The following is a 13212-nucleotide window of genomic DNA, read 5'->3' as shown; positions in this document are numbered from 1 at the left end:
AACACTGCTCCAAGCACGTCATTACTCATGCAACAGCCAAATTTAATCCCTTAATGTTTAATGTTTACACAGCTCTATTATCTTATTATCGCGTATAGACCATTGATACTTTATCCAAAATAATTGCAGCTGTGAACAAATGTGTGGGCTGTGTAATGATATTGTTTTGCTTTGTTGGACTAGGAAATATAAATAATAATTGATCTTGGTTTTACTGTTTATAAACTTTCTGGTCTCATCTAAATTTTGCTAACAAACGTTTAACAAAAATACGTTAGTGCATCTCTTCTATGGCGCTCCGGTTCCCCATTAAATCAAGCATAAGAATTTGAGAAATATGGAAAATACTACCTTTTGCCTTTTGTTGGTTTCTATGGAACGAGAGGTACCAGTGGCAGGAATCGTGGAAGTAAAATCCAATATGCTCGTGGTTAAAAATTACATACCTTGTTGTTGCTAATTGGTAGATAAAGATTTGAGCTCTCACCTGATAACTAAGCTCTATTGCCAGTTCATTGTGCCATTTCGATAATCTGATTCGGTTCCTTCCTGAATAGTTTAAATTGGCGAATCAAAATGCTATACAAGAACTTCAAAATTATGCTATAAAGATACGAGTCTGAGATTTCATGAACAAGAACTTTCAAGTACGAGTCATTACAAAGCTCATTTCACGTATAACTGCAACGGAAACCAAAAAATTAACCTTTCCCAAAAGACCCTCAAATAGACTGAACCAGGAACCAATGTAGGTGGAATAGGAACCCTGGTGACTGGTGCCTAAAAAGAAATTGAATTACAAAATGTGGAGTGAAGAAGGGTGATCCAATTTTGGATCAGGTGGAGATAGAATTGTAGGCTAACTGTACGCAGCTATATATCTTATGGTACGGACAAACTTTCTCCATCTACATGTTAGCAAGAAGCTCTTTCAGTTCTTGTGGAGCTGGAACAGGTTCATTCGGGTAGATTTTTGCAACCAATTCTACAAAACTTACGTACTTATCCAGAAAATCCCTCTGTCAAAGGCACAACATCATTCTTTTAGTAAAGTTGCTTCCTTCCCTCTCTTGTCAACCAAAAGAAAATAAAATCTTCCATATAATAATTTCTACTGTATCAAATTTCCTTGTGAAGCATGATCCACATAATGACCAACTAAAAAGTGTTAAATTGATATCAGAAGAAAAGACAGGTCTCACCTTGCATTTATCCCATAAGGATGGTAGTAACTCCTCTGAAGTCAAATTCTTCCCTAACTTCCTATACATTGCACTGATGGACTTGTCCACCTGTTACATGAATCATATGCTAATTAACTATGAATGCTAAAGGCTAGGTGCGAGAATTTTGAATGAGATCATCTCGGCTTACCCCAGACAAACTAGATTTTAACACCTTGCGAAGATCGGCTTTAGATAGACCTAGCTGGTAAGGGATCTGAATAATTTTTACAAAAGAATTGTGAGATGAAAAGGCCAAAAGGTATATAAAGAGTTGCTGTTTCAGATTCTTATAGACATACTCTTTTGCCCAGGAAAGAAAACAGGTCACATAAGCCTTGCGTGTTTGAATATTTTCTTTACTCCGCAAACTAAAAAACACAACATATAGAATCATGACCAGTGCTTATACCAACCTCCTCTGGATTCATGGTGAACATCAAATCCTCCACTCTCCGAGCGAATAAGAAGAGTCTATCAAAATGCTGCAAAAAAATGAACCTCTCGCCTTCATGATTATTATATTCACTACCTCAATTCTAAAACTAATTGTTAGAGTTAGTCAAGTAATAGTATTCCTATATTTTAAGTATTAAGTTTGTATGTTTTCCTAAATCGGTTAGATTCTTTCAATATTTATATATGTGATATAGAGAGGTCGTAGTGTTACCTCTGCCTATTCTCTCTTTATTTCTCTAATATTGGAGCTCAACCATTTACTAGTTTGAAACAGGAGAATATAGAAAAGGAAAACTTACAATATATATGACCATATTAATATGACGCGTGGAGGCTTGTTCGTAAGCTTCACTGGCCTGGTGATAGAACTTCGCAAGTGTTGGGACAACATTTGCTAGTTCATAAAGACTGAGCACAATAATTTCAAGTCAGTATGCTATAAAATTTTACAATGACAAAAATCGACAACTTCAATAAGTACCTGTTCTGGAAGGCAGCATAGTTCTCGAGAAGCACAATTTCAGAATACTTCAATTCAACTTGTGCAATCTTTTCCAAAGTAACAAACATAATGCTAACCTGTTAAAGGACAAACGATACACTTTCTTGTTCTAAACTTACCAAGGAAAATCAAAATTACCTAGCTCTAAAAACTCAAATAGCATGTTTGCCTTTAAATATAAGAACACATTTGGTTTCGATTTTCTTTCTAGGAGGAGGTAAGGAGAACAGAGCTTGGAAGGCACATCCCAAACCTAAGGAAATGAAATGTGCATTTAGTTTCATGGCTCAAAGATACTATGACAGAAACCATGATACAGTAATTTTTATGATCTTTATACTATTGATTCAACTTTATCTTGGAAAGATCCAACTTAATCTTAAATTCCTGAATGTCATGGTGCATATGCCGGATCATAACATATCATGCTTGGGTGAATATTTTTAAGTGCCACACGTTTTAGATGTTTTAAGGAATTGGGAGACTTTACCCTAGACATAGTTGTTCAAGCTTTGTTGAAAACCCATCTAGTGCATGTTGCTGCAGCTTGCAGTTCTTTTGATCTTATCAATAAACAGTTTAGGCCTCTCACCTCCCAAGAAAAGATGATTAAGGTAAGGATTAGGATGGATATAAAAACTTGCAGATACTACATAAAAAAAATGGCAGAACAAAGTTCGGGTGTTAGCGGAAAGAGACTATACCTGGTGACATGATATCTAAACCACTTACCAATTTTGTGTATGCCTGATCAACTAAATCCCGATTTTGTCCTCGAATGTACTGCTCCATACGTGTTGCTAAGACAGCAAACCTATAAACCACGTTAACGTTAAACATAACCAGCATACAGTAAAACATATGAAGTATTCAAGGAAACTTACACAGGGACGAAACTGGATATACTAGTGGTAAAAGTGCCATTAAGCACATCTTCAACTGTAGGACGAAGCAGATATTTTCCACAGGGATGGCCAAGGTGCAAGCGTCTTATATATTTTACCAAAACGCAATTTAGCATTTGACGCAAATACACGACGCAAATACACAAGAAGGAACAAAACTAAAGCCATCTCAACGAGACAATCTAGCGTTCGACATAAAAATACTACAATATGAGTCGTAGCAAGGACATGATATATTGTGTCTAATTAGTTGATATGGTTGTGACTAATTAGTTGATTTGTTGATCCCTGAACAAATCTTGTATTTGCAAAAGCCAAATTTATGGGAAGTTAAAATTGTTTCTACTACCTTTTTTATATGGGACCAGAGAAACTATCACAAACGATAATAGACTATTTTATTAGGGTAGAGGCTATGTGAATCCATCTCAGATAGCAAACTGTGCGACATTTGATACTAGACTATTTTAGTATAAGGCCAATAGTAACTAATCATTTCCAATTTCTAAACCCGAGACACATTATAGTATTATCAATATTGCTTCAAGATGTGGGTAGAGGCTATGTGAATCCATCTCAAATAGCAAACTGTGCGACATTTGATACCTTGACAATTGGTATTAAACAAACACAGCCTTCGAATTTTGGTAGATACATCTGAAAACAGACACGGAACTTGACCTAAAGGCTTTTTCAGTTCATCACAGTGAAAAAAAATGTTGTGGCGTGAAACTGAGATATGAAGGCATGAAAAGGAACCATAAAAAACTCAGTTACTTAAAGTTTACCTTGGAATGTATGGTTGGACTCCCATCTGTTTTACATTACGCTCGTTTCTCTCAATCTGGTGACAAGCTTCATCGACGAACTACAAGATGGATCACATGTTGCCTTAGAAAGATGTCATTGTTTGAAGCAAGCAGAAGACGAAGAATGAATTCCTTAAGAGTACAGGGAAAATCCTACCCGACTGAAATGCATGGAAATTCTTGACTCCAGGTCCCCCAGCAGGACACGCACAAATCCTGCTGCATCAGCTTTCTGAGACGATAAATAGGATTCTGTAACCCCATGCATCGATATGCAGCGCAAAGGATCAATCTTACACGCCCAGTCCACCACTGCGTAAAAGTCCTCCTAAATTCCAAATAAAGATAATATGTTCCAAACAAAGATAATATGATTAGTTACTTCATGATTATGATCTTTTTAGAGAGGTGAAACATAATGAAGGACCTAATCAAATATGTAACAAGTGCATTCCATTATCCTGATAATTTTAACATTAAGAATGTGGCATCTGGCATGCTAATATACTTCAACAACATTTTTATGCAAACATTTGCTTCCTCTACTTCTTTGTGCAAGTTTATTTGATTTAGTTACAAATTCCTGGAACTAACAGGATCCGATGCCCACACTCATAAATAATTGATTTAGAAAGATTACTTGGATCCCATCAAGCAAGTCTTGAAGAGATTGATTTAATGCTCCCATATCCATTGAAGTAGTGCCTGACGAATCAGATATTAATAATTAATGAGGTGTAACAGATATAGAATCAACAAGCATATTACATAATAATAACTTATGAGAGATATTACCAGTTTTGCGCTCACTCCCATCAATGTCCTCAATGCCCAAATCGTCTGGATCATTGTCCATGTCATGAGATCCATTTCGATTACCACCTGCATGACCCTCAGGTACGGTAAGCGCGGGAACTTCAAAGCACATGAAATGTGCAAAAAAAGAACTCTGCAATTTAAGTGATCGACTCGGTAAAGAACTTTTATATAAAATGGATATAACTTGAGCGATTGAAACTTAGAGTAGAGACTATTACCTCGTCTGCAAGGAGAGGAATAAATATTGTGAGCATCTTAGCATATGCATCTGAAGCTGCTGAAGTATCTATGTTGTTTGCAGATTGAGCAGGACCTGCCGCAGCATCAAACAAAACCGGGGGTTTTGCAGCTACTTTTACACTAGCACGAAGTTCGTTTGCAAATTCACGAGCCTATATATGATTGAAATATTATCAAGACCTAAACAAAACCATCACTCGTATTACTAGTTACCAGTAATAAAGAAGATCCAAAGTTCTAATGACAATCAAGTTCACCTCTAATTCTTCTGTTATCAGATTCAGGGGTATGACCCAGAACACATGTTACGGCACTTTGGAACTTGGAAGTGGACTACCAATGGTACTCTAAATCTTGTAAGTTTAGTTGGAGTCACCATTTTGACCATTGTGGTAAAAGCTAGTGCTATGATAATAATTTATTATAACGATCCAATCACACTTGAAACTGAAGCAGTTCTCAAACTAAATAAAGAAAAGTAAAAACAATGCTGAAATTACTAGAGTATATGGTATTTGAGAAAAATAAAGCTGACCTCGCGACGAAGAAGGAGATTGAGGGATTGACAGTAAGTCTTTCTCAACGGACCCATGGAGCGCGCATCAAGACTCTGAAACCAGCGCAAGGGAGCAGATTCCCCAGATTATATTAGCAAGAATAGACAAATAGGTAATAGGTTAGGATTTTTGAAGGTATGCCTCGTGAGACCTTTATGTGCTGTAGAAGACGTGCATACGTCCTGCACTTATACCGCAGATCAGCATGATCAGGCCTCTTCAATTGTCCTCTCTATGTACATTCAAGCAGACAAGCAAAAATAATGACAGTCACAAAACAAGATATTTGAATATAACTACGAAAACCTGTAAGAAGCGGTACAAGGGTGAAGGTATACTTGGGAGAAGTAACTCTTGTCGCTCATCATAAAATCCACCAAATTAGCAAAATAATTGCTCAGATACTCGGACGCTCTACGTACAAAGGTTGATTTCAAAATTGCAAGTTCTCCTCGCTTCTCTTTAACCTGTATATGTGTTTTAGTTTCACTTCAACATATATTCTCATACTTCATTTTTATCTTTCTGATAAACAGATATTATACCAGACTTTCTTGCAAACTAAGCACATCAACTACCAGCATTGCCATAGAACTTTTGTTGATCAATCAAGACATTCTAAACTAAAGTGAGAGGTTTGAATGAATTATAAGCAGGCACATCCTTGAAACATTAGGGGAAGATGGATTTACACAATTTTAATTCAGAATTGCAACATGGCATATGACACATGGATAGGAACACATATAGCATGCTCATGTGAGTAAGTGAGAGCAAATAAGCAAAAATTAGCTTGTGAAAACAAATTTACTGAATGAATGTTTTAGTAAAAACTCTAAATTTAAAGGGAGAAAACTGGAGAGCAAAACAGTCCTTAAACAGAAGGTTTCAAAATGCGTGCTTAAATCTCTAGCTTTCCAAGTTCCAGATGTTTGGTGTTAATGACAGACATGATTTTCCAAACGAATACCATACGATATGCAGGCCACTCCGCTCATTTCAAAAGCTTGTGGTTTGGTATATTTTCTAGCCAAAATTAAAACCTAGATGATAGATTGATTTGGATCTTACCGATAGTAAGTTGGCATACGGATCCAAACTTGGAATGTCCAAACCAGCTGAAGCACTACTCAACCATTCCATTGCTTCAAAATTTTGGAGCATACGAGACTCGTCAAATGAACCTCCAGTTAAAAGTGCTGCATACTGAAAAAAAAGAAAAAAAAAAAAAAACTTCCATTTGTTAGATGTCAAACACAAATCTACAAAAAATAAACATGACTCTTGAGATGCAATTGAAGTGGGGAAGCAAGATCATGTTCATGTAGTGCAAAACATACCTCTGGAGGGACACGCAAACGTTCAAGAAGTTTATCGAGCTCATCTATCAGTGCTTTATTATTTATGGACTGCATCTCCAAGTTATTGTTACGAGTTTCTATCTGGGTTTGACAGCAGAAAGAAGCAAGTAACCGGTAAGTAAAGGGTGTGATTTCAAGGTACAACGTACACTTGTTCAGTTATCCAGAATTCAGAAAAGTAGGCAAGTTGACAGAAACAAGGTATTTCGTACAAAAAGCATGACAACATAGACTCTAATAAAGATTTGAAGCAACGGAATTGTGATTCAGGAAAGGTCCAACATAGTGGGAAGGAAGAGAGAGTTCTTATAGGGGGACAAGCATAGATATTTACGCAAAAAAAAAAAAAAAATGAAAGTAGCCACCCCTTTCTTTTTATACTTTTATACCACTGCACCATAAAAGCTGTAGGCCTCTGTAAGATAAACAGTGGTTATTGAATGTTAGCTAAATCTTATATAATGTAGATTTGCTATTTTAACTTAAAGTTGTTCCAATATAGGGCCAGGATTATGACATGGTATTCCACCATAAACAAGCAAGAGCAGATACATTGTCAGATATATTATCAATAAGAAAAACAGAACGAAATTTTGCAACTAAAGCCTAACGGGTAATTCCAAGTTTTACAATGACACCAAAAGAAATATGTGGACGAAACTGACATGCATCAGAGAGAAATTTCAAGGTTTAAGATGACAGCGTCCATACCGATTCAATATCCTCTCTCATGTGCCTGAGCTTTACATTAAAAATGCCAAGCCACTCATCCATATCTTCGACACAAATGGTTGCCGATTCCAGCCCCTGCAATACCTGAAGAAATAACACTACTTAATTGTCAATTTTAAATTCTGATATGGGATCTTAATGAGAACAACAAAGTAATCTCATTCCAATACGAGGTGTATTCATCTAATCCAATAACCAAGATCACGTACTACCAGAAATATGACGAAGACAAGAAAACAACAGTGTACTATGACATTCTCAATTAAGAGCCGTGGTCAAGAATTAAGATGCCATGGTCAAGAACTAAGAATTAAGAGCCTAGACAGTTTTCAGAAAGATGGACCACATTATAGGTCCAGGTCTAAACGCTTGCAATCAAACAGACCCAGATCCCCCACTCAATCCAATTCATAGCCATACAGTATTTAATGACAAAAGATACCTCATCTATTATAGGTTCATTTTCTAAAATGGCGTGCACATTTGCCGCTTCTAGAGCAAGAAGTTCTCTTTTTAGCCTTTCAGAAAATGCTTCTGCCTCCCCAATACCCATGACATAACTGTTTCAAGAAAACATTCCCAAAATCAACAAAGCTTAAGAAAATAGGATGGGTTCAATAGAGAAAAGCTGAAGCTAGAGCTAGGAGGGTTCTGTTATCTAATTGAAATCAATTCTCTATACATATGTATTCAAATTTTGAAAATACTAGAAATAATTACAATTTAGGTTCTAAAGATGCCAACACCTCTTAAGTGCAGAAGAAGTAAAACAAAACTTACGTGCCAAGAAGGGCCTCCATGTCCTCTTCTTCAGCTTGTGAGACAAGGTCCCTTTCAACAGCCACTGTCAAATCATCTTCTGTCATAACAGAGTCAACAGGTCCACTTTCGGGATTTGACTGTGTAGTTACTGCTGGTGTGTTTTGCTTCAAAATATAGTTTTGCTACATTAGCTGTTTTCCGAAGAAAAACTCATTCAAGCCACAGTTAAGTAGGAAAACTACAAAATTCTGAACAAGATACTCTGACTAACTCCGCATAGAAGTGAATCACAAAACAAAGAATTAAAACCCATTAAAGTAGCAGTAGAAATGGATAGTTGAGCTTGACATATTTATGCGAAGCCATACAGTAAGACAAAACTTTATAACAGAGTCTTTGAGTTAGGTACATTAGATGAAGATAATAAACATCTAATGAATACAAATGAAATAAAGAAAAGAAGAAAGTTTCAGTTGCACCTTAGCCCAAATAGCCATCTCAACAACATCCATACCAACAACTTTGGGAAGACGGCCTAGAATTTCTTTGCATATGTTTAAGATACACACTATTAGGCGATTCCTACAAGCAACAAAATGTCAGTGAAATTTAAGAGAAGAAAAAAAATTCAGTTGATTGAACTTTTGTAAAGACTTTTAAAAATTGGAAACCAACAACTTAAAAACAAATCTGCACTGAAGTCTTAAAGAAAATAGTGAGGCTTCTCAGTCACACACCTGTCCGCAGTGTTCCGCATGGTCCATTGAGGTGGGGAAACACTCTGGCTTCTAAGGTTGTCAAATCCCTGTAAAAACTCAGTTAAAAACAAAATAAATTAAATCTAAAGACTACGTAAGTAGTATGCCTTTTTAAGAATGCTGCTTAAGCAAAACCTTAGTAACCATTATCTTTTAATCTATACCTAAAATAGAAGGATGTGCAGCAGAAGCATAAAATGTTACCAGCATAAACGTACAGCCACTGGGATCATTTGAAACAACCTCCACTTTTGAAAGATGCTTTAGTTTGTATATTTTTGCAGGCTACATTGAAACAATAAAAATTGACCTCATGATATGACCACTTAGTTTCACCATACTAGCTTCTACAATTCCAAGCTTAATGTCTGATCAAATTCTACTATATATTTTCTTTTTTTCTATTATCATCAGTAGGAATTGTGGTGCTGACACATGCTCTACATTCAAGACACTGGAACAAATTACCTCAAGAACTCCTCCAGATGAGTATTTTAAAACTCGAAGAAACGCTTTTGTCCTTTGAACTTTTGCTTTCGCTGTGTAAATAACATTGAATAATTGGAAGTTATCATGTAAGCCTATTTCTGTGAATTACTATTTCTTATTCATACGCCGTAATGAAAATGTAAGCCTATTTCTGTGAATTACTATTTCTTATTCATACGCCGTAATGAAAATGTATATTAAAGATCAGAATCGAAGAATTTTATAAATGTGGAAGATCAAGAGACACATACTGGAAATTGCGAGAACCCTAGGTTTAGCCATATGATTACGACCTAATTTTCCAGATTTACCCCAAACTCCACGGCTTTTAGCGACACGGATAGACATGACGATCTTTTGTTTGGTACCTTCAATAGCTGCTTGACATGCTCGTTTCAATTCTTCATCATCTGCACTTGATTTCGCCATTGTTTGTTCGGAAAATCAAGCTTTCAAGAACAAATTCTCAGAATTCTTTATAATGCTGGTGCATTCGTGAAAATTAAGAGTTTTGTTTGTGCGTGTGTGTGCGTTTTTTTTTTTTTTTTGGTTGTTACCATTTCATTCCTGGAGCGAGAAGATGGATCTGATGTTCTAGTTTCGCGCCACATTATGCACTTTTTTCGCGCGTTTGACTCGTTAATTTGCTTAGCCCACGAGAGATGTGGTTAGTGCATTATTTTAACCTGGCTGGCTGGCTGGCTGGCTGGAAGCTCGAAAGCCGATAGCTGTTATCAAATTATTTGACTTTGGTCTATCTAGTTTGACTCCAACTCGACAAAGGGGAAAAATAAGAAAAGTGTCTTTTCCCTAACAAATATTGTTGTTACTATAATTTAGTCTAACTTTTCCTAGTAAAATTGCTCGGAGCAACTGCAATGGACGACTAAACCCAAATTTTTGGTTCAGATATGTGACGCAGTTGAACAGAGTAAAGATCAAAAACCAGACTATACCCAAATTTCAGACTATATTTGGTCTGGACTACGGACCAAAACCAAATTTGGTCGAGCGAAGTTATAAACTTCGCCCGTTAACAGGTGTTTGTATAATGCACGCTTCAGATGAAGCGGTTGTATACTTCTCGTCCCATGGTCGGGCGTTTATATAACGTACGCTCCAGTGAGGCGAAGCTATAATGTACGCCCCATCAGGCGTGAGTATAATGTTCGCCTGATGATAGGCGTGAGTATAATTTTCGCCCCATTCAGGCGTGCATTTTATGGCCGCCCCACTCAGGCGTGCATAAAGCTCACGCCCCACACCGAGCGGACATTATACCTTATACTCCGTATGTTACCATGTTTGAACGGATGAAAATAGTCGACCAAAATGTTTATACGGTTGGTAATTTTCGAACGTTGGAGAAAACGGAACGTTGGACATTTTCGAACGTTGGAAAGTTTGAAAGATATTTTCGAACGTCGAAAATTAGGTTTCTTTCATACACCTATATATACAGTTGAATTCCTCTAATATTTCCTCAAACATTACTCGTTCATACTATCTATCAGCAGCAGCAGAAGAAGTATTATTTCGTCTTTCAAATCATTTATTAGGAAATTTTCACCGAGTCGCTTACAATGGCACCACGAATAGCACGAGGTCCAAATTTTACGACAATCGAAGATGTAACGATGTGTAAAATTCATTTATCAATATCTCAAGATCCTGGTGTTGGAACTGATCAATCAGAGGCGGCGTTATGGACTCGTATCAAGGATGATATTGAACTTCATTTACCTAATAAACCAGAGCGGTCTTGGAGTTCCTGGCAAAAAAGATATCAGGGAATAAGTAAAGATGTGGCGTTGTTTTCGGCGAAAGAGGCGGAAGTGGATGGTGAATATTATACTGGATGGGGCCCTGAAAAGAAGGTAAGTATTCTTTATTTTTTGAACAATTATTTTCTAATATTTACACGCACATGAACTTAACTGTTTTTAAAAACATTAACAGCTTGAAGAAGTAACACATGCGGTTCAAGGAATGCATTAATGGAAAAATATTTAAGCACGAAGAGTGCTACCCAATTGTCTTACAAAATATAAAATATAATCGGCGATCGACTTTTGTATTTGATAAGACGCACGATTTGGACAGTTGTGAGAATAACGAGGAAGATGAGGAAGGACAACAAACAACAACTCAAGTCGAGTCCGGTAACGACACAGATAGGGGAGACATAGAGAACACATATCTCCGTAAGATGGGGAAAAAAGCAGCAAAACGATTGAAGAAAACTGGGAGAGAGAAATCCACTGTCCAAGAGGAATTGATGGGAATAGTTATTAAAGAACAACAAAATTTCAATACTCATTACCAAGCACAATCAAGATTCAATATGGAACAAAGAGCAGCAGAGTTTGCAGCAAAACAAGCCGAACATGCGGAAAAAAAGCCAAGGAAGTTGAAGACGAAGAATTTCGCATCATTATGATGGATCTTCAAAAATTGGATCCTGTACAAAAGGAGTACTTCGAACTTCGTAGGGCAGACATAGTTCGGAATAGAAGAAACCAATCTTAACTCAAAGGCGGAATAGTTGAAAATTTTATTATCTCTCCTATTTAGTGATTAATAGTTTTAGTAGTATAACTATCTTTTAATATTTCTTATTATTACAATTAGCCGTATTATTATGTAATTTTTGGATTTTAAGTTTATTTTCGTTGAATTGAATTAAATTTAAACGTTTTTGAAACAACTAACCGTAATTAAAACTTGATGATGATTACATAAAAGAGATGATACATTTAAATAAAACAATTCTTCCAAAAATACTGACCAAGTATTGATCAACATCTTTCGAACAATAATTATAGGAAAGTTACAACATTCTAATTTAATCATTCGTCGGGATTATAGTGCGCAAAATTTGATTTGAAGATTTCATAGCATTCCTCATGCTCAAAATCAGTGCCTGTATCGTGGTAATATTCCAACCGAGCTGTAATTTGCTGCAAATTTAAACAAAAATAAGTTATATATATGTTTAGCTTAAATATAGCTATAAGGATAGGATTTGAAATATATTTTCACTTGTTCCTCATACGCCATACTAGGATTCTGTATGTTAACATCAGCCTGAAACACAACAAAAGTTTCCACCTCCTTGTTGATGTGATTGGACCTATTTTGAACATCTTTTTTAGTTCTAGATTTTTCATTACCTGTTAACGTATCGAATATATCAAAAATATTTGACCAAAAACGGTTGCGGGGTTGCTCTGAATAAAGTGTATTTGTTGTAACATTGATCCATGCTTGAACAATACCAACATCTTCTTCTTTAGAGAATTTCTTCATATTTCGTAGCTGAATCACAGACTAAAGAGATTGTTTTGGGTGGAGAAAAGAAGAAAAATAAGATTTCTATAGTTTTATAGGATAAAAAAAAGGAATGGACACGAATCAATCATAATCTGTTGGGATAAGAAAACAGTAATCCCATATAGTATCGACAAAAAAAAAAATGATAAGAAGATAAGAAAATGATTTTATTATTATCCAAAGTTAAAATACAAAGAAAATGACAATCATAAGCTTTCATAAAAAAACAACCCATACAATGACAATCAGTGTCCAAATTTTTA

The 13212-nt window shown here is 36.0% G+C and overlaps 1 protein-coding gene across 3 annotated transcripts; it reads right to left on the bottom strand.

The window, feature by feature from the left end:
* Positions 1-598: 598 nt before the first annotated feature.
* LOC113330704 (exocyst complex component SEC3A-like) lies at positions 599-10157 on the bottom strand. 3 transcript variants are annotated; one of them, XM_026577533.1, is made up of 25 exons: positions 9868-10157; positions 9596-9666; positions 9332-9412; positions 9107-9174; positions 8849-8951; positions 8388-8533; positions 8050-8167; positions 7587-7691; positions 6855-6956; positions 6586-6720; positions 5853-5981; positions 5666-5746; positions 5493-5567; positions 4936-5109; positions 4694-4847; positions 4539-4603; positions 4056-4226; positions 3878-3957; positions 2917-2998; positions 2164-2261; positions 1982-2090; positions 1640-1708; positions 1375-1440; positions 1203-1292; positions 599-1019 (listed from the first exon to the last, which is right to left on the bottom strand). In XM_026577533.1, the coding sequence occupies exons 1-25, from the start codon at positions 10043-10045 to the stop codon at positions 909-911; spliced, it is 2661 nt and encodes an 886-aa protein (XP_026433318.1). In that variant the 5' UTR covers positions 10046-10157; the 3' UTR covers positions 599-908. The 3 variants fall into 3 exon arrangements, with proteins under 3 accessions (XP_026433318.1, XP_026433319.1, XP_026433320.1); XM_026577534.1 differs by lacking the exon at positions 9332-9412; XM_026577535.1 differs by lacking the exons at positions 9596-9666; positions 9868-10157 and having other exon boundaries at positions 9292-9355.
* Between the last annotated feature and the right edge of the window lie 3055 nt (positions 10158-13212).

The sequence above is a fragment of the Papaver somniferum genome, unplaced genomic scaffold, assembly GCF_003573695.1.
Source record: "Papaver somniferum cultivar HN1 unplaced genomic scaffold, ASM357369v1 unplaced-scaffold_118, whole genome shotgun sequence".
NCBI classification, from domain to species: Eukaryota; Viridiplantae; Streptophyta; class Magnoliopsida; order Ranunculales; family Papaveraceae; genus Papaver; species Papaver somniferum.
Note: the sequence above shows the minus strand (reverse complement) of the source record. Positions and strands in the feature narration are given on the sequence as shown.

What these genes read in the sequence shown, in the direction of transcription:
- LOC113330704 (XM_026577533.1), bottom strand. Translation starts at nt 10,045, where the DNA reads ATGGCGAAATCAAGTGCAGATGATGAAGAATTGAAACGAGCATGTCAA. An exon ending in ACTTGCTTGATGGGATCCAA is followed by an intron (nt 4,227 to 4,538) that starts GTAATCTTTCTA and finishes TTTGGAATTTAG; the next exon opens with GAGGACTTTTACGCAGTGGT. An exon ending in CCTTATGGGATAAATGCAAG is followed by an intron (nt 1,020 to 1,202) that starts GTGAGACCTGTC and finishes TGCCTTTGACAG; the next exon opens with AGGGATTTTCTGGATAAGTA.